Source organism: Centroberyx gerrardi, chromosome 12 (assembly GCF_048128805.1).
Source record: "Centroberyx gerrardi isolate f3 chromosome 12, fCenGer3.hap1.cur.20231027, whole genome shotgun sequence".
Lineage (NCBI taxonomy): Eukaryota > Metazoa > Chordata > Actinopteri > Beryciformes > Berycidae > Centroberyx > Centroberyx gerrardi.
In genome coordinates this window covers 8906274-8928244 of record NC_136008.1, presented here as the reverse complement: position 1 = coordinate 8928244, position 21971 = coordinate 8906274, and the positions used below count along the sequence as shown (strand labels likewise).

The window sequence follows — 21971 nt, the reverse complement described above, 5'->3', positions numbered from 1 at the left end:
GTTCCAGGGGGTCCCCAGGGGTCCTTAAGGGGGTTCCAGGGGGTCCCCAGCAAATTGATGAGTTGTTTAACTTCACCATTATTTCATTTACAAGGAGTTAAAACAATTAGAGAACATAGAATAATTACCATTTTGATCATAGTTTCTCTGTTATCTCTCTACCTACAAAACAGATAGTCATGGAATTCTGGACAAAATCATATCCAACAATAAAAGTATTTTCTCAGATTTCGTTCTTAGACAAAATCTCATCAAATGTGGGTCTGTGGCCCCAATGTGGACTAAATTAGGGATCCTTGATATGAGAAAGGTTGAGAATCACTGCTCTAGAGCACTGAATCTTTGCCAGTGGATTATCTCCTTCTCAATACGCAAGTATAGCCTCAAAATGTTTTAATCACAGTCCCCCTCATACATATGGAATGAATCAACAGATCCCATAACACAAGAAAAATGAGTCTTAAGCCTGGGTCTTAAGTCCTTTGAGGAAACACAAAACCACACAAAACCAGTTTTGTTATACGATTGCACATATTGCTCAAAATCCATCCTTGCTGAGAGTAAACATTTCCATATTAACTCAAGACAACAAATTTTAATCACAGAACTTTTATTTTTTCAAAAGGGGAAAAAAATCCACATTCTCAGGTAAAGAGTTGTGAGGGGGCAAGAAAAGTGGGAGAATGTGAGAAGCAGGAGCCATTAAATACAGCTGCTGGCAGGTTATACAGAATGATCACATTAGCCAAGCTTTTTCTACAGCACCGGCAAGAGATTGACACAAATCTGCTTTAGTCAAGATTTCCAGAGAGAGCATATCAACAAGAAAGGGCAAAAAGGGGCTTTATACATTTTTTATCTTTCAGATTCTTCTAAGTTTTGGCCAGCAGCAATAGTTTTGGAGTAAGAAATCAAGTTTTGGATAAAAAATAAAATTGTGGATAAACCATGGCACCCAAACGGCTTCAGAGGGGAAAAAAATAGGGAAACAAATTGAAAATCAAGTGGAAAGGGGGCAGTAGAAGAGCAGCCATCTTGTGAGAGGGAAGCCGGGATCTCATCGATGTGAGTTCAAGAGACATCTGAAACAGAGGAATTGATTAATGGATGAGTGCTGCAGCCAGAAACAAAAAACAAACATGAGATCATGCTTTTGAACTCTGAACATTGAAAAAAAAAAAAAAAAAGAAATCTATACTTCCCACTGAGGAATGTTTGTTTTTCTGAAGCAAAATGATGTGTGGTGGTTGGTGATACTTACAACTAGCAGGCCGGGCGCCGTATCTTCGCATGATCTGGTCTTGTGTGAATTTCACAAAAGATTCATATTGTTCTGGAAGAGGAGAGGATGGGGGTGAGAGGGTGTTAGTACAAACAGCAGTGCTGCAGACTCAAACAGCAGATGGGGCACAGGAATGAGTGAATACAGTCTTGCTTCAATTGCTAAACACAATTACACCCTCTTTATCACACTCGTTCACTCCAGCTACCATAACACAATTCCATTCCATGCCCATTTACAGTCTTGGCATCTAGAAGCATCTACAAATTTCATTTGAAGCAACCATGGGGAGCCAGCGCTGCAGAAATTATCAGCCATTATGTGGAAAGAGCCTCATGTTAAAGGAGCAGGATATTTCCCATATTACAGTGGCACTTTTGCTTCATTGCCAGAATGCAAAAAGTGCTGGCGAGAACAACTATGTGATAGTGCCAATGACACTGCTAATATCAGCATGTAGTACACATATACAAGAACGTTTGGTACCTGCGAGTTTTGTGTTGAGGATCTGTTCATACTCCTCCCGGATCTTCTCCTCATGGTCTTTCAGCAGGCGCTCACACAGGTAGCTCACCTGCCTCAGTGTGAACGAGGGCTGGTCCTTCCTTGAGGCACCTGAGAAACACAAAAACGCACGAGCTATAAAAAGGCTGAAACACTCACGTCGTCCATACAGTCACAGAGACCGCAATGTCCTCTCTCCAGAAATAGGTGCTGGGCCAGGCGCAATTTACAGCTTTGCTTTTTGTCCTCCTTCACCTCAGTGGCGGCAGCAGCCCAACAGGGTCATGTGGCACTAATGAGAGCCCTTTCTCCAAGTCTCCCTAATGTCTCCTTCACAGTGCAACTGGATCCAGCTTTGGCTGGGTGATTCATTGCCCCAGGCCTTTGAGGTCTGCTATGACCCGCTTGGACCAAAATGTTTATAAATCACAGGCCAGGATGGCAGAGTGAGGATGAGGGTTTAACAGCAGGCTCAGAGACAGAAAGAGGCCAGGTTGGCACTAGTAGTGAGGCCAGTGTGATCTATGAGAGGATCCTGTGGAGTGAGACTAAACAAGCAAAGGAGGCTGAGGACCCTGGGCTTGGATTACATCTCACACCATGTAAAATTCCACTTAACGTGTCGCTTTGTGCCGCCATCAGTTTCATGTCAATGTGATGTTCTACCTGCTCCACAGAGTGCATTGTTTTGAAAGAGGAGCAGAGGGGGAAAGCGTCCATCAATATGCACAATTATATTTTGCATTTGTTCACTATCTGCACAAATGTAAGCAAAAGCTGAGCAGAAATAAACTACAATACAGCCTGTATGGACTGCCATTCTTTTTTTAGTTAGTACCATGCTCTATTCATTTGAGCTATATAAGACCAGAAGACATGGCATGGCTTCAGGAGTCAAAGCTAGTAAACCCAAGCTAAGATTATGTATACAGTGAGATGTGTGACATAGCAGTTGATGGGCGCGTGCGGCCCACAGTAGACGTAGGTTTATGGTGGGATGTTGCTTCTACCTGGTGGGGAGCTGGGGGCGGCGAGGGAGGAGCTGGGGCTGGGGGCTTCGCTGGAGCTGCAGGCCTCGGTCTGGTTGAAGGCCCCCTCCAGCTGCCGCCGCCTCTGGATCCGGCTGTACTCCTGACGGAGGTTCTGGAAGATCTGCTCTGTAGGGGAGCAAACAAAAACAAGGACACAAACAGTCAAAACCAGGCCAAAGATCACCAGGACACACGACAACACACTGGTTCACATTGCCACACCATGGTGAAAGTTGAATTGCACTGGTCTGGTTTAGGTGGCAGATACTGGATCAAAGCAGTGCAACCATGTGAACAGGAATTTTCAGACCAATTAATTCCAGGCAAGGTTGGATACAGAGTGAAACTAGACTCAGCCTGGAGCCACAACCAATAGCAATGTTGTCTTTGCCTACGTAGTTAGCCTTTGGCAGAACATGTTCTTGCACGCTGAAATAACGTTGAATAGCGTCGTTGCTTTGTAAGAGAGTTGTGGGTTACACAGAAATCCAAGCCAAATCAGATGATGAGAAGCAGCACAACCACATTCATCTGATGTTGAATGTATTCCAAATCGAATAGGTGCTGTTACGGGAAGCTATAATCATGTATTGTAATCTGGAGATATTATAGGTTCACTGAACATGACCTACAGCTATGCACACTTCCTCTGTGCAATCTTCACCTAGCACGGGTTCAAAAGAAAAAGCACGCACTGACAGGAAGTAGAGCTTTAAAGTGTAGGCAAGACCGACATCAGTGACATATCTACCACAGCTGTGACAAAAAAAAAAAAAAAACACACAAAACACAACCGGTGAACACACACACTTTGTGATCTTATGACTATCAGTTTCACTTCTGTCTCAAAGTCTTTCATGACGCAGACACAATGCCATGCTGCAGTGGTTGAAAAGGCTCAGGTCTAGGCTAAAACTTAAGTTGTGGTACTTTACTAGACAGTGACACAAAGTAAAAACCTTAACCGTTTATTCTCTTGAGGCCTATTTAGCGGTTGTGCAGACGCTTGAGGCTTCCATGTGTGTATAAAGCAGACCAATTAGTTGGTAATATTGGACTGCAGTGCGGAAGGGCTGTGTGAAACAGGGCACCCCTGCTTCAGCCCTCTTTCAGAGAAAACTGGGCTGGGCCCCGGCTCAATCACCATGTGATCACAGCAACGCCGGTTCTTAAACACAGGCACATGTGGATAGAGCTATGGAGGGTGATGGAAAAGTTGTGGCTCGCGCATAGTGGCTGACCCCCCCATCTCAAATCTTTCCCCCTCAAGATGAACCCTATGCTACCCTGCTGCCCACTGTAAAAACAGCTTAAAGCTACAGCTACCACATACACATCTAATCAGAGGGTTAAAGTTCAGACACGTCCTGGGAAAAACAACAGAAAAACACCATGACCTCTTGCTGTTCACCTGAACCAGAGTTGATAACCAAATGCACGAGAGGGACTTATCTTATTCCACTCCAGGAGGGGTGAAGTGCCTGCGCATATGTTGCACCCCTATCTGGGGAGCCCTGCCTCATTTATCTTGGGTGGGGAGAGAGCCAGCAGCCATGTTGCTACTTCAGCCTGCTCAACAACAATACGCTTCTTTGAATGGGGAGGAAAGCAGGATCTTCTCCACAGAGCCATTTTAAGAGAAGAGCCACGATATGTGGTCGTGCATTATTGAACTGGAGCCTTCAATGAAAACATACAGTGACGGAGGGGGTCACGGGCCACTGAAGCCTTCCTGCATTAACAATACAGAACCCTAATCTGACTGGCTCTGTTTGTTTAGCTGTAGCAAAGCTTTTCACACTTAATAGAGCTATGTCATTGGAGGCTGTACAACATCCCTAAACTAAATCTTCTCCCCTAGAAATGGATGAGTATAATTAGGGCTTGGAATCATCTCTTCCCCGCTTTGCCACAAAGTTTAGCATGCGTCTGAAACTGCTATTACTAGGGATGGGACTATATGCTTATCTCACAATATGATTCTACATGCGATATGGGTTTCACGATTCAATAAGACCACGATACCATGGAATAAATAGCCTAAATGTGCAGAATTATGTTTATTTCTGAGCCACAAATCTTTCTAGCAATGGCAGTGGCTTGCTAGAATGTAAACAATATAAAAATGTAATGTAATGTAACTAAGTACGAATAATATAATTTTGATGGAGAGCTTGTGAAGCTGTGATGGCCAAGCCATCTCATTTGTGATAACTACAACAGAATAAAATGTAGCTAATATCACAATTAATTTTTCTGCCCCACGATACGTATTGTCACTTTTTTGTATCGCGATATATTGAATTTCGATATATTGTCCCGTCCCTACAATTTGCATTAGCTTAGTGGGCACAATCTTACAGTGAGCCCAACTGTGCTCAGTATGAAGCTGATTTTAGTAAATGCAGACTTCTGACTCAAGGCAGTGAAAACATGTTGGAGATCTATTCTGCAGTGCAGCTAGATATGCTGAGTGATCTCAGTACTCTGGGGTACCTCTGACTGACAAGTGAAAACCCTCCCCTGCTGCCAGTCACTTCCAGCACTGCCAACTACTAGAATCCCAATCGTGGGCGTTGCCTGGCAACAATGACCCTGTCACAGCCAGGCCAAGCAATCAATCACAGAGACTTCCGGGAGCCGGGGTAAAGCAGTGGAGAAAGCCTCAGCTAAAAGGCTTAGGCACAGGCCAAACAAAAACAGTGAATACGACAGGAGATTGGCCAGATAGATTGGACATGAGGGTAAAGAGGGGTGGTGGAGAGAAAATGGGCGTCTGACTCATTTCATTTCACCCTTCACTGCTGAAGGATAGTGAGGGGGGCTTAAAATGCCCAAACTACCAGGAAGTAGCCTATGATGTATTGTGGGTCAGTTCAAGTTGACATTCTGCAGTTAAGAATTCAAGAATGATCGTCATTGGTTGCAAAACACAGACAGAAATGGGAACTGGCAACTAACATGCTGACTATCGGGAAGTTAGACACTGAAATATCTATTGTAACAATCTGGAGCAAGAACAGCAAGGATACAAAGATAGACATAGCTGGGATTATGTTTCAACTGCATCAAGACAAATAGTCAAGGCCAGAGTCAATAATGAATTCAACTCAAGTCTAAAAGAAACACAGGAGAAAAAAAAAAATCAATCCAACATTAGCATACAAAGTTAGGGCAAAACCTGCATCGCAATTCTGATCTAGGCTTAACTGACCAAACCCCATTGTCTTGGGAAGATCTAAGGTGCTGTGCAGTGCTAGGCCCATAAATCAGTTAAGGTGGGAAATTAACAACCACCAGCCAAATGCTGGCAAATGTTGGCTATGGCTGGTGAATGAGACAACCCTACCAGCTACTTTGGCAGATAAACAACCGGGCTCTTTTCTACACTTAAGACATTCAGTCTCTAAAATAGTGATAAATGTTGGAATATCCCGGCCAATGTAGCCACTGTTTATTGGAAGATAAAGTTACCTGGACCTGATTGTAATACACAGACCACATCAAATATCCTATGGGGTATACACTACACTAATTAGGCCCAAACTATGAGCTGGGCACTTTTCCACCCACTACTCTGGTTTGAGAGGGCGTTAAACCAGTCACAGTTAAACCAGTCCTGCTGCTCAGGCAACATCATGCCTCAGGCAGGCACCCAGGCTCATCTGTCATCTGGGGGCATTTTAACCAAAGCACAAGCCCCGACTGGTAGCACAAGGACAGAGGAGGATGGGAATGGAGTTGCTGATCCTATCTACATTATAAAATAATTGCCTCAAGATGCCCTGGCGGTGATGGCTCCCTATGCCAAGCCTGCAGTTGGTTCCTTGCATAGTCACAGATCACCACCGTCTTCACCACAAAGCAAACCTGACTAGCTGGAAAGCATGTGTGGGTAGAGAGGGGCGGGAGGGGTGACAGCTGACCTTTAGCTAAATACAAAACTGCTTTCACTTGGCAAACCACAGCAGAAAGGCAGGCCTACAGCACCAGTCCCATGAGGGGCCTCTTTCTGGGTGAAGGTGAGCATAATACCTGGTATCCGGACCTCATGTCTGCAGCGTGCACGCGCACATACACAGACACACACACAAAACTACATTCCTTCACCCTCTGCAGCTGCTGTGCTGTAATTCAGCTAGCCGGGCAGACACTGAAGAAAATGGGAGTGCACTAGAGGCCTGTTGATTGCATAGAATGAAATCCAGGCTAGGTCAAGCAATGTGAGGTAAGACAGTTGGAATAAACTGATCTTGATGATTTATCTGTGTACTAACATAACATAGCTATAATTATGAACACCCCTCTTTAGAGCAAACACAATGAGCAAGTCAGATTGCATACATAGCCAAGGCAATAAAAAGGACAAAGAATAAAAGATGTCTTTTCCTTTTGGCTTCAGTGAACTCCATTATGTTTGCCCTTGCAAACAAAAACTCCCAAATGCCAAAACCCATTTCACCAAAATGCATTTCACAGGAAGCCAGCTGTGGCTACACCTCCTTCTGCATATCTGTCACACAAGCCTGCACATCTGTTGACACCTGCATGTGTAAAGGCTGACACCAAAGTTCCCTGGTATTATGTTTGAGACAAAAGTGTCCCACCCTCCATATCATCTTGCAGTGTTACGCAGCATATTATATTGTTACAATGCAAAAACAAGGACAAAACGCAGCATGATTTGTCCCTTATCTAAACAACCAAAATAACAGGTACATTGCACAAATCAGACTTGTGTGGACTAGACAAAGTTATCCTTGTTTATTTATTTATTTTTAATCAAAACACCACTCACTCATAGCTCAAGCTCATGTTTCACTTGTATTTCCAGGTAATCATGCACTATTGAGATATTTTTTGGGTCACAATAGCTTTGGAATTTCACTTGATAAAATCCCAGTCCTGCCATGTGCCTGGTTTCATTTTGATGTAACCACACCGCTGGAGGACAACAAAGGGTAATGCTACGCATTCACTGTGATAATTGAATTAGGTGGATTCCTAGAAATTACACTCCCTTCTCCGCAGGTGGATGAGTTCCATGGAGAATGCCAACTGAAACACAATAGTCATGGAGCACTGAAGAGAGGGGGGTGTTGGCTGACAGCCATGCTGCAAATATGCATCATCAGCCTTGGTTAGTTATATGACGGAAAGCGGTCAAAAAACTATGATACCAATATACAAAGGCAGAATAAAGGCGGTTTAATCAGATGAATGAATGAATGAGGCAAGTGCCTGAAGACACAGCCCATGGGTAATTATGAGGGATGGGAGCACCCCTACAACAAAAGACTTCTTGTCCAAGGGGTGCCCTGTCAATACAAATTGGTGGTCAGGGATGCAGTCGTGTATATTCTTATTAGATTTCTGAGTCACTTAAATTCTTCGCACACAATGCTTTTCACTGCATCAGGAGGGACCTTGGTCCTTCTGATACAAGCTATGCAAAAGGCAATGGATTTTTAGCCACTGGGGTGCATAAACTATAACATTCTGGGGGTTAAAGAAGGTAAGTGTAAGCAGTAGAGTTATCTCAACCTTGTTATCCTCTCTTACATTTCCCAGTGATGGAATGATAATTCCAACGGGGGCCAGTGATTTTTAATTAGAATTCAAAAAGCGTAAGGATTAGGCCTCACTGTCATCCTGCCCAGTCCCAGTGATTGGCACATACAATAAGCCTCACTGGATTGCTGTGGAGATATCCAGGTAATTATCTTGCTTCCACTTGTGCCCCCCACACCCATCCAATGCTCACAGGGGAGTTGCATTTTCAAGTGAATGGGAAAGAAGAGTACAGGCATATAGAAAATGAACAATGCCTTCCAGGCCAAAGGAGGGAGAGAAATGGTTCTCGTACAGAATGGTAACCCCCACTCCCGTACAAGACAATTGTGGCACTAAAGACAAGGAACGCTAGCCATGCAGCTCCTAATTAACAGCCTGCAATGATTTGCCAAAGACTGCTGTGATGCCATTTGGCTTTTTAGGAGATCGAAAGAACAGCCTAGCCAGTCACCCAGGTGTAAAACCAAAAGGAGGGCTTACTATGAAGCTATTGTTTTCTACATACTGTGTTTTAGAACAACGTTAAATTGAATCTGTTTATTGTTTTCAGTAGCTGAGAATAAGACAATGCCATGGTCGGACTTGAAATTATGAAGGCAAAGCTGATTTGGCAGTCATGTTTCTTCATTTACGCCAATTCTAGAAATAATTTCTATTGTCACAATTTAAGCACAGGACTTTGTATCTAACATTTTCGGTAACAAACTAACATTAGCCGGTCTAAGCTAACTCACTCAGCTAATAATACAATGTGAGCTGGTAAGATCAGTAATGCCACAAACTAGCTTCCTAACGCGCCGTTTCTAATGTATAAGTCTGTGGAAATCCTCCTATCGGTAAAATGTTCTATGTTGGTAACTTAGCGACGACGTCCACCTTGCTAACGTTAGCTTAGCTGGGCTAACGTTTAGCCTCCAACCCCCATTCTGATTCTCTCAACTAGCTATCCATTCCACTCCACCCAAACCCCCTCCCCCATGACACCCACCCAGAAACGCAGACAAAACGCTAAATTTGTTATAATTTTATACCTGGGGTGAGCCTGTGTTCACCTCCCATGGCCGGAGGAGACATCGAGTGCGATGGGCTGTCGACTGGGGGACGGAGGTTGCATCTTTGAGGGGACGGAGTGCTTGGAGTCCCCGGTAGTGGATTGCACCTTCTCCGCTTGGGAGACTGGGGACTGAGGAGGGCCTCAAACTCCATCGACCGCTTTAACGTAGCTCCACAAGCCATGTTGGCTACACAAAACAGAAAAAATAAGTTCGGGAAAAACCGACCCGCAAAAATGAGGGTTTAACGCCGGCAGTTCTTATGTTAAGCTTTCCTCGAATTTCTTCAGCCTTTCTTCCTCTCCTCACAACAACGGATTTTCTTCACTGGAGTAGTAAGCCAACTGCCGACCCTGCCTGCTGAATTTTTACAACGTCACAGTGGCTGATCATACCATTCGGAAAAAGAGGGGGATCTCGAATATTTACAATACATTGTTTGCTTTTATTTCCACTCATCTGGAATATTAATGTAATTAAGACACATTTTCTAAGAAATTGTATAAATCATTTGGTATAAATGGTTATTTTATCATCTGTCGTGCTATTTTTATGCTCCGTGTTGCTGCCTTCCAACCCTATTGTTGGTGTCGATTGTTTTTAGTTGAACTCAAATTGAAGGTTCACGAGACGTCTGATGTTCAGGTAAATCGGGTAGATAATAAATTAACTCCAGAATGAGATTAGACTTTACCCTTGTTTTACGGAAAGCAGAGCTTCTTCGGGATATAGATAGAAACCTCATCCCGTCTTTCAACTACCAACAGACCTTGCATACAGTTTTCTAATCTCCTTACACCGGCACTTCAAATTCGCCTTTTGTCTGCTAAACTGAATATAAAGTAGACTCTAGGTCGTGGATATATAATTTATAGATATTGGCTACATCAGGGACAGTGATACCCGACGGTCACTGTCTCTGCATGACTGTGTGGTCATATGAGGTAATGATTTAGGTTAGAGTTGCCTAGTGAAGTGTCATAAAGCAAAAATATAGGCTAGCCTCTGCATTAGAGAAAGTGTTGGGAGCCTGACTGCACTGTCCGCTGTGACTAGAACCATTAATATCTGAAGAATATGACTGGGGCCTACTGTTCCACTTTGCCATGTAATGAGTGGCACAGTGATCAAACTAGACAGGAAATAGCACTTTTTGTCAAAGCAGTTAAGAAATACCCAAATATTCCATTTGTCGTTCAACACTACCATGGTACAGTCAGCTTGTGTCTGTAGAGCTTTGTATGTAGAGCTAGTGAGGTTACTTGCTGCTCTTATCTTGCTGTGTCTTATTAACTCTCTCCACAGCAATGCTATTCTATCACACGCATCATTAACCAGTCACACGTTGATTGCAATCTGTTGTTTTGAATAACCTGCTGAAACTGGCATTGTCCAATTATGAATCACCCATCAATTCATATGCGCTGCTCTCTCGACCACTGGATTTTCTTCAGGCCTCGCAATCAGTTTGTCTGCAAAGCAAGTTTACATGTGCTAGAAATTTGAGTTGGTGTACATAAGACAAGATGACAAGATAAGATTAACTTTATTGATCCCTGAGTGGAAAATTGGGTGCATGCATAACAAATGAAGCAAATTATGTATAATGTACTATGGGCCTGGCTTACTGGTAAAAGCAAACAAAGCATTGGTGGTGTGCATTCATTACTGTTGTGGAGGAGCAGTAGCTGCAGGGACACAGTCATGCAGTGTGGAGATGTTGTAGATTGCATCTGACACACCTTGTTCATGTGATACTGCTGGGAATGCATTCAGCAATATCAGTCAAGGTGACATTTTAGCAGCTCATCCAAAAAGTGCTAGCAGACACTGGAGGTATGAAGTTATGCTGTTGGTTTTCAGCATCTGCCTTGAATTGATTGCTTCTTAGGCTCACATTCTCCATTTCGGTTGCCTCCTGTTTTATGTGTAGCCTTTTGGAGAATAAAATCCATTTTAATGTCTAATCTGTCCACTGTCCACCATTATCTGACGGATATAAAAGGATGTGCATATCACCTGCAATCATCCTCCACTCTATCTTTTTTTAGGCACCGTATGTCTAAAAATGCACCTGTACCCCCTCTCTTCCTCATTTCCCTACTTCAGTCTCTGCCATCGCTCACCCCTCACCTAAACTGTCCCGTATTTTTCCACTCTTGTCTGACTGATGATCTGGCATGGCAGACACCCTGTCTCCAGCCTGTCACCTCTGGCAACAGGGATGTCCTGGGAATTGATACAGGAGAGGAGACAACTACAAATCATACAGCTTTTGGCTGCAGTGCAAACACCAGATTACCCACCTAGCAATCTGCTTTGTCACTTGATAAGGAGTAAAGATGGCATAGAGCTGAGTAATATTCATTTATGGAATTGCTTTGAGGAAAAACAAAGACATCAAGAGTCAAAATAAAGTGTTCAAGTATCATTTTAATCATTTGATATAGTGGTTTAAACAAGTATATTGACTAGTATCCACAAGACATAAAGAGCAACAATTGTGTTTGAGTATTTTGTGATAACTTCACTATAGTGACATCTTTCTGTGTGCGCGTGCTTGTGAGCGCATGTCAGTGCTTGTTTTACTATAGCTGCCAGTTGTTACTATTGCAAAGAGTGTTCCAGTATCTGTGCTCTGGGCTCGTTCTCTTCCTGGCATGTGCCCCACTTACCTCGGCACACTGCTTGTACTCACATGTGGTCAACATTGTGTAAAATCCTCCCATGCATAGGGCTTTTGTAATGTCGCGGTATTCATGGGCAAATAGGCAACCCACAGCGTCCTCTTTTCCTGCACGCTCAGGGACAAACAGTTAAACATAAACAAGCATACTAACACATCCACCTTTCTCCTGTGTGTTGAACCCAAAAGTCAGCAGTTCAGTTCAGAGAAGACAATATTTCATAGTAGCGAGAGCGCTAAAGCACTGGCATGGGAGGCAGAGAGGGCAAAGGTTAAAGGGTAAGTGCTGTGTGGTCAGAACACATCACGCCTGCCTAAAACGGTCCTAACAACAACTAAAACTGTTGCTTGGCCTAAACCAATGATTGGAAATATGAAGACTCCCTTCCACTGGTCTGGATTCTATTACTAGTGCTTTCATTACTTGACCAGTCGTTTCCCCTTTAATAGCACTGTCTCATAGTTCTTGTAATTACAAGTAAGACACAGTGCACAGGATGTTTCCCACATTTTGTAAACTTCCTGATCTTATCCTACACACCTTTCACAAACAATACTCAAGACTTATTCTTTTAATAGTCTTAACCACAAAAATCTTGTTCAAAAAGGCTTAAGTTAATTAGTTATACTAAGCACTAATGATTTGTCCACAATGAATCCTACTCTTAAGTATTGTAGATTTCATTCTTACTCTACAATGAATCTTTTGATGATGTGTTTTTATTATCATTAGTCTGTTATTACGCTGTATTATCTAATTATCATCACCCCTCTTCACCACCAGCATACTGCCACGAACATATGCTACTCTAACTGTATAGCTATTCCCCCTGTATATCTCTCCGCCCCCCTCATTTTCCAATGTTCAGCTGCTGCTGGTCCACCCTTTCTGAGACCGAGTTCAGTTGGCTGTTTGCGATCCTGGGTGCCTCACCCTCAGAGAAAACAGTACAGCTGTTGTCTTCTGTGGGCAGTCCTGGACTTGAGTCCCCCGTGGATTTTTGGCAACTCCCAATCTCAGACAGGCCCTGCAACAGCCGCAGCAGAGCAACCCTCAGCTCTCGGCAGCGCAGGGCGTACAGCAGGGGGTTGACAGCTGAGTTGACCAGGCAGAGGGTGCTGCAGAAGGCAAAGGCCCTCTGTTGGGCATGGGTCAGGTGCACAGCGACATCAGCTATCATGAAGGAGAGGACAGGAAGCCAGCACCCGACCAGTATGAGCAGTATCAGACCAAAGGTACGTGCCAGCCGGATATCCATCCTCATGCGGGCCTGGCCTGTCCCCACTGCTCCCTGGAAGCTGGTCATGGAGGCTTCGTGGAGGTGGGCCTTCCAGAGGATGAGAGCGTAAGCCCCCAAGATAAGGGCCAGAAGCACCAGGATGAAGCTGGTCCAACAGGCCAGGTAGGCGTGGTTGATGTAGGGGAAGAGGAGTGAGCAGGGTGGGGCAAGGCCTGTGGGACACCTCCAGCCCATCAGAGGCAAGAAGGAGATGACGATGACAGCGCTCCAAAGAGCCAGCAGGCCCAGCAGGGCTCGGCGGCGGGTCAGCAGCACCTTGTAGCTGGAGGCCTGGTGGATGCAGAGGTAGCGGTCTAGGGCAGTCAGCAGTAAGCTCCCCACTGAGCCGGTGAAGGCCATGGTGACGCCACCCAACTTGAAGAGGTAGGCAGTGGGGCCGTCGCTGCGGCGGAACAGGTGGAAGTCCAGGAAGCTGGTGGTGAAGAAGCAGCTGGCAAAGACATCAGCCAGGGCGAGGCTGCCGATGAACAGATAGGAAGGCCGCTGCCGCAGGCTGGCCGTGGCAGCGATCACGCCCAGCACCAGAGCGTTCTCCAGCAGGGTGAAAGGACCGGCCAGGAAACAGATGGAGCCGATGGCCGTCTTCTCCGCCGTGGTCAGGACCATGTAGCATTCCAGATTAGCTGGTCAGTTGAGAAAAACACAGAGAGGTACATCTCATGGGAATCTTTTGTTTTGGACAAGTAAATTGAAACTATAGCTAGCATCATTATTGTACTCATCATATTTGAAACCAAACTAATTTGAATTCTATTTTTACTTATTGTGATCAAAAACTTTCAGAAAACTTTTACTGAAAATTAAAGATGCAAGGTATTTACTGACTACATACCCATGGGCGATGATGTGTTCTCTTTGGTTTCTGTGGGTCCTAAAGAGGTGGGACCGTCCCATTCCGCCATTGCAACGGTTATTTTTTGGGTTAATGCTAAAATCTAATTAGGAAAAAAAGTAAATGGTGGATGAAATCTCTGTCTTTGACATAACTGACATAACAACAGCCATAATGAATGAAGATGTATTGAGTAACAAAAATTATCATTACATAGCGATATGACATGAATTTCTACAACCACATATTAGAGTAATCAATCAAACTTGTGCAAAAGGATGTATCTTTCATTTTTTGTCCATTCTCAACTTTACTTCTATGTACATGTTCATATGTGAGAAAAAGTATCTGCAAACCAATGATTTGATAAGAAATATTGTAAAAACAAACAGTTTAATCTGATTATTACATTGTTTCATTAATTACCAACCTTGACCTTGGGTTTTTTACACCAAATGGATGAATCAGCAACTCCCTGTGAAGAAAAAAGGTAGAAAATGTGATTATTTTTTATGTGTCTGGTAATATTCAACTGGAAGCTTAAAAAGAAACATTAGATGTGAGGCAAGACAGAACGTCATTTAGGAAAGGCCAGGGTGAAGGGATAATGACCATTACAGTACCAGCTGATGTGGTCATTGGACAAATAGTCACAAGGGGCCTCACAGATCAGGGTCTAAAGCTATAAACCCCTCCTGGCTGGAGGAAAAATTACTAATTTGGTCAAAATCCCCTCAGCAGTGATGACTCCAAAACTCCCTCCCCATGTAGAAACACTTAATGAGGCCAATGTGATCACAGTGTGATTGCTGAAATGAGCCACTGTTTCCCATGTCGGTGTGTTTTTGGCTGCTGCATATGAACAACAATAGCTGTAGCGTTCTAAAACCAGTAACTTCTGTGACACAGGTGGTTTGTAGGTTTCCCTCCACAGCTGCAACCGTACTGAATGCCATGCTGTTCGAATGCACACAGCTTGGGAATGTTAAACATGTACAGTGATATGTATAGTCTACTGTCCATAGTATGTCACTGTCCCTCTGCACTGCATGTAAGATCCTGTTGTCTTTGTACCATGTGTGTCAGTATGTCCTGCGAAACCTCTTTGACTATCTCTCTGCACCAGTGTCACTAAGACCAATTCCTGTACGTTTATCGTCTTTGGTGATTTAAGTGATTCTTATTATGATTTTGTGAATTGAGATACTCCAGAGAACAGAACCACAATGAAAATGACATTTCCTTCATATTCCCTCGGTTACGTTTTTTTGGGAGACTACTGCATTCAGTTACCTGCAGAGATGGGAATAACAGGAAATGCATGATGTCGTCCTATTATCTTGGCTGGCAGGTTGGAGACTGCCCTCTTTTGGCAGTAGAGGGGATTGTATTTGAGCATGCCGGTCATGCATGGGTGGATGGTGGCCATCAGTGAGTTAAACTATCTCCTATAGGATGAACCTATTGCAATCAATAGATTAAACTAAGTGTGTGACAAGCTGATGTGAGAGGATTAGATCAAACTAAATGGCGCTGTGATAAACGGCAGTGTTCACCCATAACTGATGGCCTGGATTCCACAGTGGAATATTTTGTAGCTGCTGTATGGCTTAAACATAAGAAATATTTTTTACAGGCTACAACTTAAGCCAAATGTAAAATAAAGTTAAATTATAAATCTATCTGAAAGGAAAGGTTCTTCAGAACTGGAGAACTTTGAATGAATAAAAAAAAAACTTTGAATTAATTAAAAAAGAAAGTTAAAGGACTGTGCCAAAGATAAAAATGTATGCAAAGTATAGGCTTAAATGATTGCTTCCCAATGCGCTCCTCATCAACGAGGCAGATAACACATAACCCACAGCGTGAGTGATCACCATCCCCAGTGGCAGAGGAGAGGGAGCGTTTATACCCAAACAAATGGATCACCATGCCCTTTGTTCCAGTGCTTTTTCTTCATTCTGTTCCTGAAGATTATTATTTCTGTTTTTCATCACAAATAAGGCACTGCCTTATGAGAGCATAGAGGACATATGGGCAGAAGGGGTGGGAGTAAATTACTTTCCAGAGAGTCCCTTATTGACTTGAGGGACAATATTTCTCAATTCGACTAAGGGCCATATGGGTGCAGCATGCACTCTGGATATTACACCACCTCAGGCTGTTTCTTTCCTCCCCCGTGGTGAAGATCTTGATTGACGGGGCGATACATTTTCTCTCTTAAGATGCTCAGTCCAGTCATATCCTTATAGCAAACGATTGTCCAAAAAAGTAAAGTCATAAATATGGACAGCCATAGTAGTCACACATCAGTGGCGACATCCATGCTGAAATATGATGTGGCAATAACCCATTGAGTCATTGTCACACCCTGCCACATTGTTTCAAAATATCTCAAGCCCATCTGGCATAAGTAGACAAATGAAAAGACGGTTTGAATCCTTCGAAGTAGCAGCGTTACTATGAAAAAGGTCACAAAATAACAGAATTGCCTCTAGTTTCCAAATACACTTACAAAAAAATCCTTGCTGAAGCTTAAGAACAGATACACTCCTGATACATTTGTGAGAAACATTTTTCCTTAAAACTTTGCATCTTTAAATATTATTTGCAAAAAAGCATATTGTCACAATGCCAGTCAGGATATAATAATTATATCAAAGAATTATACTCCTATAATGAAATGACCTTGTGGGAGCTTACCTTCAGTGTTCTCCGGTCAGTGCTGTTGTGTTTTAGATGACCTGATTCACACAGCAGCAGAACAATCATAGCATCACCGCACAGGCTGCAGACCTCACTGGTGTCAAAGTGAGAGAGTGAGGGGGGAAGAGAAGGAGGGGTGACTGTGGTAAGAGAGGAGAGAGAGAGCGAGAGAGAGAGAGAGAGGGAGGGAGATAAAAGAGACCAAACTGTCCTTTTGAAGTATATGAGTACAGCTGGAGACAGCGATAACATTAATAAAAAAAAAAAAATAGGATTCGGTTCTTTTGGATGTGAGGCTATGTGTTTAAAAGCCTCCAGTAGCCTATTCATTACAAATCCAACTTTGAAAGGCTTAAATCCAAATTTTCCTTAGATATAGGCTACAGATAGTGAACATTTGAACCCACTGAAGTGCTCACACACACCGTTGTGTGTTGTGTCCTTCAAGCAGACAGGGTCAGGACACACTCTGGGGAGAGGAGCACTTGAGATAGTAGGTGCTAGGGTGGGTGTGAAAACATGTCAATAAAAAAGGAGGGCAAAAAAACACCTCATCTCCCTGTTATTAAAAAACAAACAAAAAACAACCATTGCTGTGAATAAAAATAAGGACTTGGTGTTTTGCAACCATCTCCATCCCAAATGACTTTCCCCTCTCCTTCGTTTCAGGTGGCCTTATAACAGACATGAGCGCTCAAGTATCTAGAATAGCTGAACACTGTGGGTGTTTACAATTAATGTGGTTTAATGACAGAAAGACAAAGCGAGTTAGAAGTGGAGCGGTCTAACATTTGACTTTTTTGTTCTAAAAACCAAAGCCAGGCTGCCTCGTCTATCTGGTCCTTTCACTTCCATGCATTTATTCCAACATGTTCTTCTTAAAATCAATATAGAACTCATGAAATCAAACATGCTTCTCCTTTTCAATTTTTAATGTGAACATTTTCCATTTGAAAAAAAAAAACATACAGCCAAACATGTTTTCATCAAACAAATACATGTGTAGCAGCTGTATTGAGGTCCTTACTGGTAAATTCACATAGATTTATGTAAGATCTTTCAAGTTGAACATTTTTTATTTTATTTTTCCTTTTGTGGTCTGTACCACTGATTAATTACTGGTTAATGGCCACCCAACTCACAATGTACAAATTAACAGTGGGTGAGTCAGAGTGTAATGTTGTTTGCAGTGCAACAGGGGGCAATGCTAAGTAACCATGGATTTCCACTGGACATAATGAGCTCACTAACATGGCAGTGGATGGTGACGGGATAAAAGGTTGTTTTTATATTTCAATCTTTATTGTCCTACATAGATATAAAGTCCAACTTGCTTGATATCCATCAGATAAGCAGTTCCTTCAGTAATCAGGGCAGTTCAATTTAGACTGTGTCCTTCTGGCAAAAAACCACAATGCTATTTCAATAACAATTTAATCAGGTCACAATATCACATACCTGAGGCATTCTGAAATAAATTATAATTCTATTTTAGCCTCTCAATATAGAGGAAAAGTATGTTAAATAACACAATAACTAGGACCAATAAATATATCAAACGACCTGACAGGCAAATAGGTCAGACAGTTTTTGGGAGACGTTTGTATTTAGACAATGTCCAAGTAAAGGAAAAAAAAAACTCCATCTGGTCTGGCAATATGAACAATGGCTGTGTCTGGTGCACTGGCAGTGTCTTCCCCTCTTCTGCCCCATCATTGACCCGATAGATGCAATGGGCCAGAAGGCAGGAAATGTGATTAGGAGCAGACAGCACAGCTCCAATCAGGCTTCTTCTCTGTCACAGTCAGCAGGTGCTTTAGGACAGAGCAGAACACAGCACAGGATGGCATGAAGCCCGAAACGTTTGATTACCAATTGGATTACATCCGACTGATACACAACCCTTTTTTAAATCACCCCATGGATGCAAGCTTCAGTCAGAGCTGGTTTTACTGTTTCAGATTAATTCAGGCTATATCCATTAATCAAATTTCCTCTCCTCTATATCCCAAATTGCCAGACCTCTTGACTGCAGTGTGAGGACATGAATGAGAAAAAAACGAGCAGCTTCTTATGAAGTCCTGTCATGTTGGACGTATCAAAAAGAGTCAAATTAAAATGGAATCGCTTCATGCCAAATGATTTATTATTTACTGTTCTGCTCAGAATAATAATGCCATAATAAAATGTAAATGTAGAAATGAAATTAAAAAGAGAAAAAGTGTCAAATTCAACAAAAAGTCAAAATTGAGAAACAAAAGAAAAATAAAACAAATTACTCAATTTAAAAGTTCAATTTAAAAAGTTAAAGAGAGTTTGCTTTTTTCACATTTCTTTTTCCGTTTCCAGTTGCCATTTTCACTTTTCAAATTGACACTGCAGGAGGGTTGGTTAGGAGAGGGTACAGTGGCACGTCACAGACAACAGGGGGAGCCACATGTTACGAGGGTGCAAGGGCTTGCAGTTAAAGGAAAAATCCACCATTGGATACTCTTACACTTATATATATCATCAATCTGTGATGTTCAATATATTCCAGGAGTTATTTTGTGATGTGTTGTAATTTATTTTTTTGGTGTACACACTTTCCCTCAATCTGCCTCATCTACATCTACATCAGTTATTGATTTCCTACATTTCCCAGAATGCCTTTCAACAACTACAACAACAACTACTAGAGAGCGGGCATGAAATTGTTTAATTCAGCTGTGTGTTGTAGGCTACATGTAGGTAGAGAGGGCGAGAGTTGCATCCCTACTCAAAATTCAACATGTCTTGTGGCAATATGGTCTATATTGTTAGTGGAAATTGGTCTCTCTGCCTCTTCTACAATGGATTTCTCCTTGTATGATTGTTGAGTGTCGGTGCAAAATGGTTATTCTACAAAGAAGGCCTTGCTCTTTGATTGTGAAAGACTGACACCGAAACGTGACGTTTACTGTTGATGTTTTAGATGGTTGAAAAAAGTTCTGCTATTAAACTCCATTGTAGCTGCACTGGAAATATCATGATGTCATGCCATGTCATCATCAGATAGGTGACAACAGATCAAGAAAAATATACCACCAAACAACAAAAGAATTTCAAGACACCAGTAGCTGCGAGTGTCGAAGTGTTTTAGCCCTATAACCCCCCCACAGATATATTATGGTAATTTTGTACTATGGGGCAATAAAAATCTTACTAATTGCCCCTTTAAGTTTGACTGTTGATCCTCCATAGTTGGATGGCCTGCTTGGAGAGGATGGCACTGAAACATGTTACATAAGAGACTCATTAGAATGTAATATACTGTATTATAAAGAGTCTTTGGTAATGGCCCAACTGATTAGTGTAGTGGTGTGAAACTGTTCTTTCCCAGTTTCCACCCACTCTTTGTGTGGGAGTGTTTCACAATACATTTCAAACTATTCAGAGTCATAATGAAACTACTTTTGATCGCTTACTTTTCACCATTAACACCCAGTAACTAAAATGCCAGTGATAGAGAGAGTGTGTGTCTGTCTGTCTGTCTGTCTGTCTGTGTGTCCTTGCGTAATCCATGTCTGTGTGAGAGGGGAAACGCTGCTAGAAATCTAAGTACAGTATCTGGACGTGACTGTTGCTCTGAATGTATTTTCCATTACACATTCCATGACTGGAGTGAGCGGCCTGCTTCACATTCACTATGTCTGTGACGCTGTGTTTACACTAGCATGGCTTTTACGACCGGTCAAATTTGACGTTTTGACCACCTCTTTGGTCCTGTATGACCTACAGGAGCCTTTCAGCGACCTAGTTTTCCATAGATAGCTGATTCTTGACGAGCAGAGCCCCTCCCCCTTTAAAGGCCTTGTGTAGTGGGGAGTGTCCTCCTATGGCCCGCAGCTCTGAGCGCTGGCTGACACACAAAGTGTTGCACAACTCTCATGAATTAAATCCCTTTCAAGAAGGTGAAGACGCCTTGACTGTGGACTTAGATATGAGTTCAACTATGACGCCTGTGTTTTTTTCTCTATCCTTTAGACTTGGACCAGTAGACTCCAGTAAAACCTGTTGGAAGAACATAACATGCCATGATATTCAGGACACATGTCGCTTAAAGAAGAAGAGGGGAAAGTAACTAGTTACAACCACATTAGTTACTGTACTTGAGTAGATTTTTTAAAAAACGACTTTCTGAGGATGTTTAAATATCTGTACTTTTCCCTCTACTTGAGCATTTTCTGTAAGTAACTTGATATAGGCTAAGAAAGAGTAACAACATCAGGCATTTAGCCAGCAGTAAAACAGTCTGTGTGACCTTTATCTCCCATAAGTGATATTTTTAGTCTGTTAACATCAGCTACAATGGAACTATCCACAGATCTTGGGCTAACAACCCAATTTTGGTGTGTGCACAAAATATTAAGTAGCAGTATTAAGTAATTCTTCACTATTTTTTTTTTTGAGTAAGTCTTTTACTTGAATAATTTTGTAGCCGACTACCTTACCCTGACTTGAATAAATATTTGAAGTGGCAGTATTTCTATTTGAGTGACACAATGTTTGACTCTTTCAAATGGGAGAAAATGGAACATAGTAGTTTGCAAGTTTTGCAAGCTAAATATACCATATATGAACTAGCTGTTTCCTGAGCAGTGACCTGAAGTTTTACTCTCCCTTCCATAACAGTTTAAAGCGAGGATAGGTTTCCTTCTGCCTCTTGAAATACAGAAAGGCCCCGGCAGACAGTCTGCCAAGAGAGATAATGGGTCGGCCATATCAGAGAGAAAGCAGCACATTGACACTTAGCAACATCATAGCATGGAGTAGTTTACTGCTCCTGTGTGTTTTTTTTACTTAGGCCTTACATAATATGCTGTGTCCACACTGGCAGACTTCACTGGTGCAAAATCAGGTCAGGGTCGTTTATCACTCAGAGAGAGAACAGAGTGAATGACAAAGTGGTCTGAATAGTGGACTCACATTTTGTCAATGAAGTCCCAAAGAAGTTATATTTGCAAATCTAAAATGCTGTGTTC

The 21971-nt window shown here is 42.5% G+C and overlaps 2 protein-coding genes across 2 annotated transcripts; both read right to left on the bottom strand.

Annotated features, from left to right (window-relative positions):
* Positions 1–599: 599 nt before the first annotated feature.
* Positions 600–9777, bottom strand: akirin1 (akirin 1). The gene is made up of 5 exons (XM_071926619.2): positions 9423–9777; positions 2797–2943; positions 1769–1897; positions 1262–1333; positions 600–1082 (listed from the first exon to the last, which is right to left on the bottom strand). The coding sequence occupies exons 1-5, from the start codon at positions 9625–9627 to the stop codon at positions 1072–1074; spliced, it is 564 nt and encodes a 187-aa protein (XP_071782720.2). The 5' UTR covers positions 9628–9777; the 3' UTR covers positions 600–1071.
* A 2113-nt stretch (positions 9778–11890) lies between these two features.
* On the bottom strand, positions 11891–17060 carry cnr2 (cannabinoid receptor 2). The gene is made up of 4 exons (XM_071926652.2): positions 16966–17060; positions 14693–14737; positions 14263–14365; positions 11891–14053 (listed from the first exon to the last, which is right to left on the bottom strand). Exons 1-4 carry the CDS (start codon positions 17032–17034, stop codon positions 12981–12983), a joined length of 1290 nt encoding a protein of 429 aa, XP_071782753.2. The 5' UTR covers positions 17035–17060; the 3' UTR covers positions 11891–12980.
* Positions 17061–21971: the final 4911 nt, after the last annotated feature.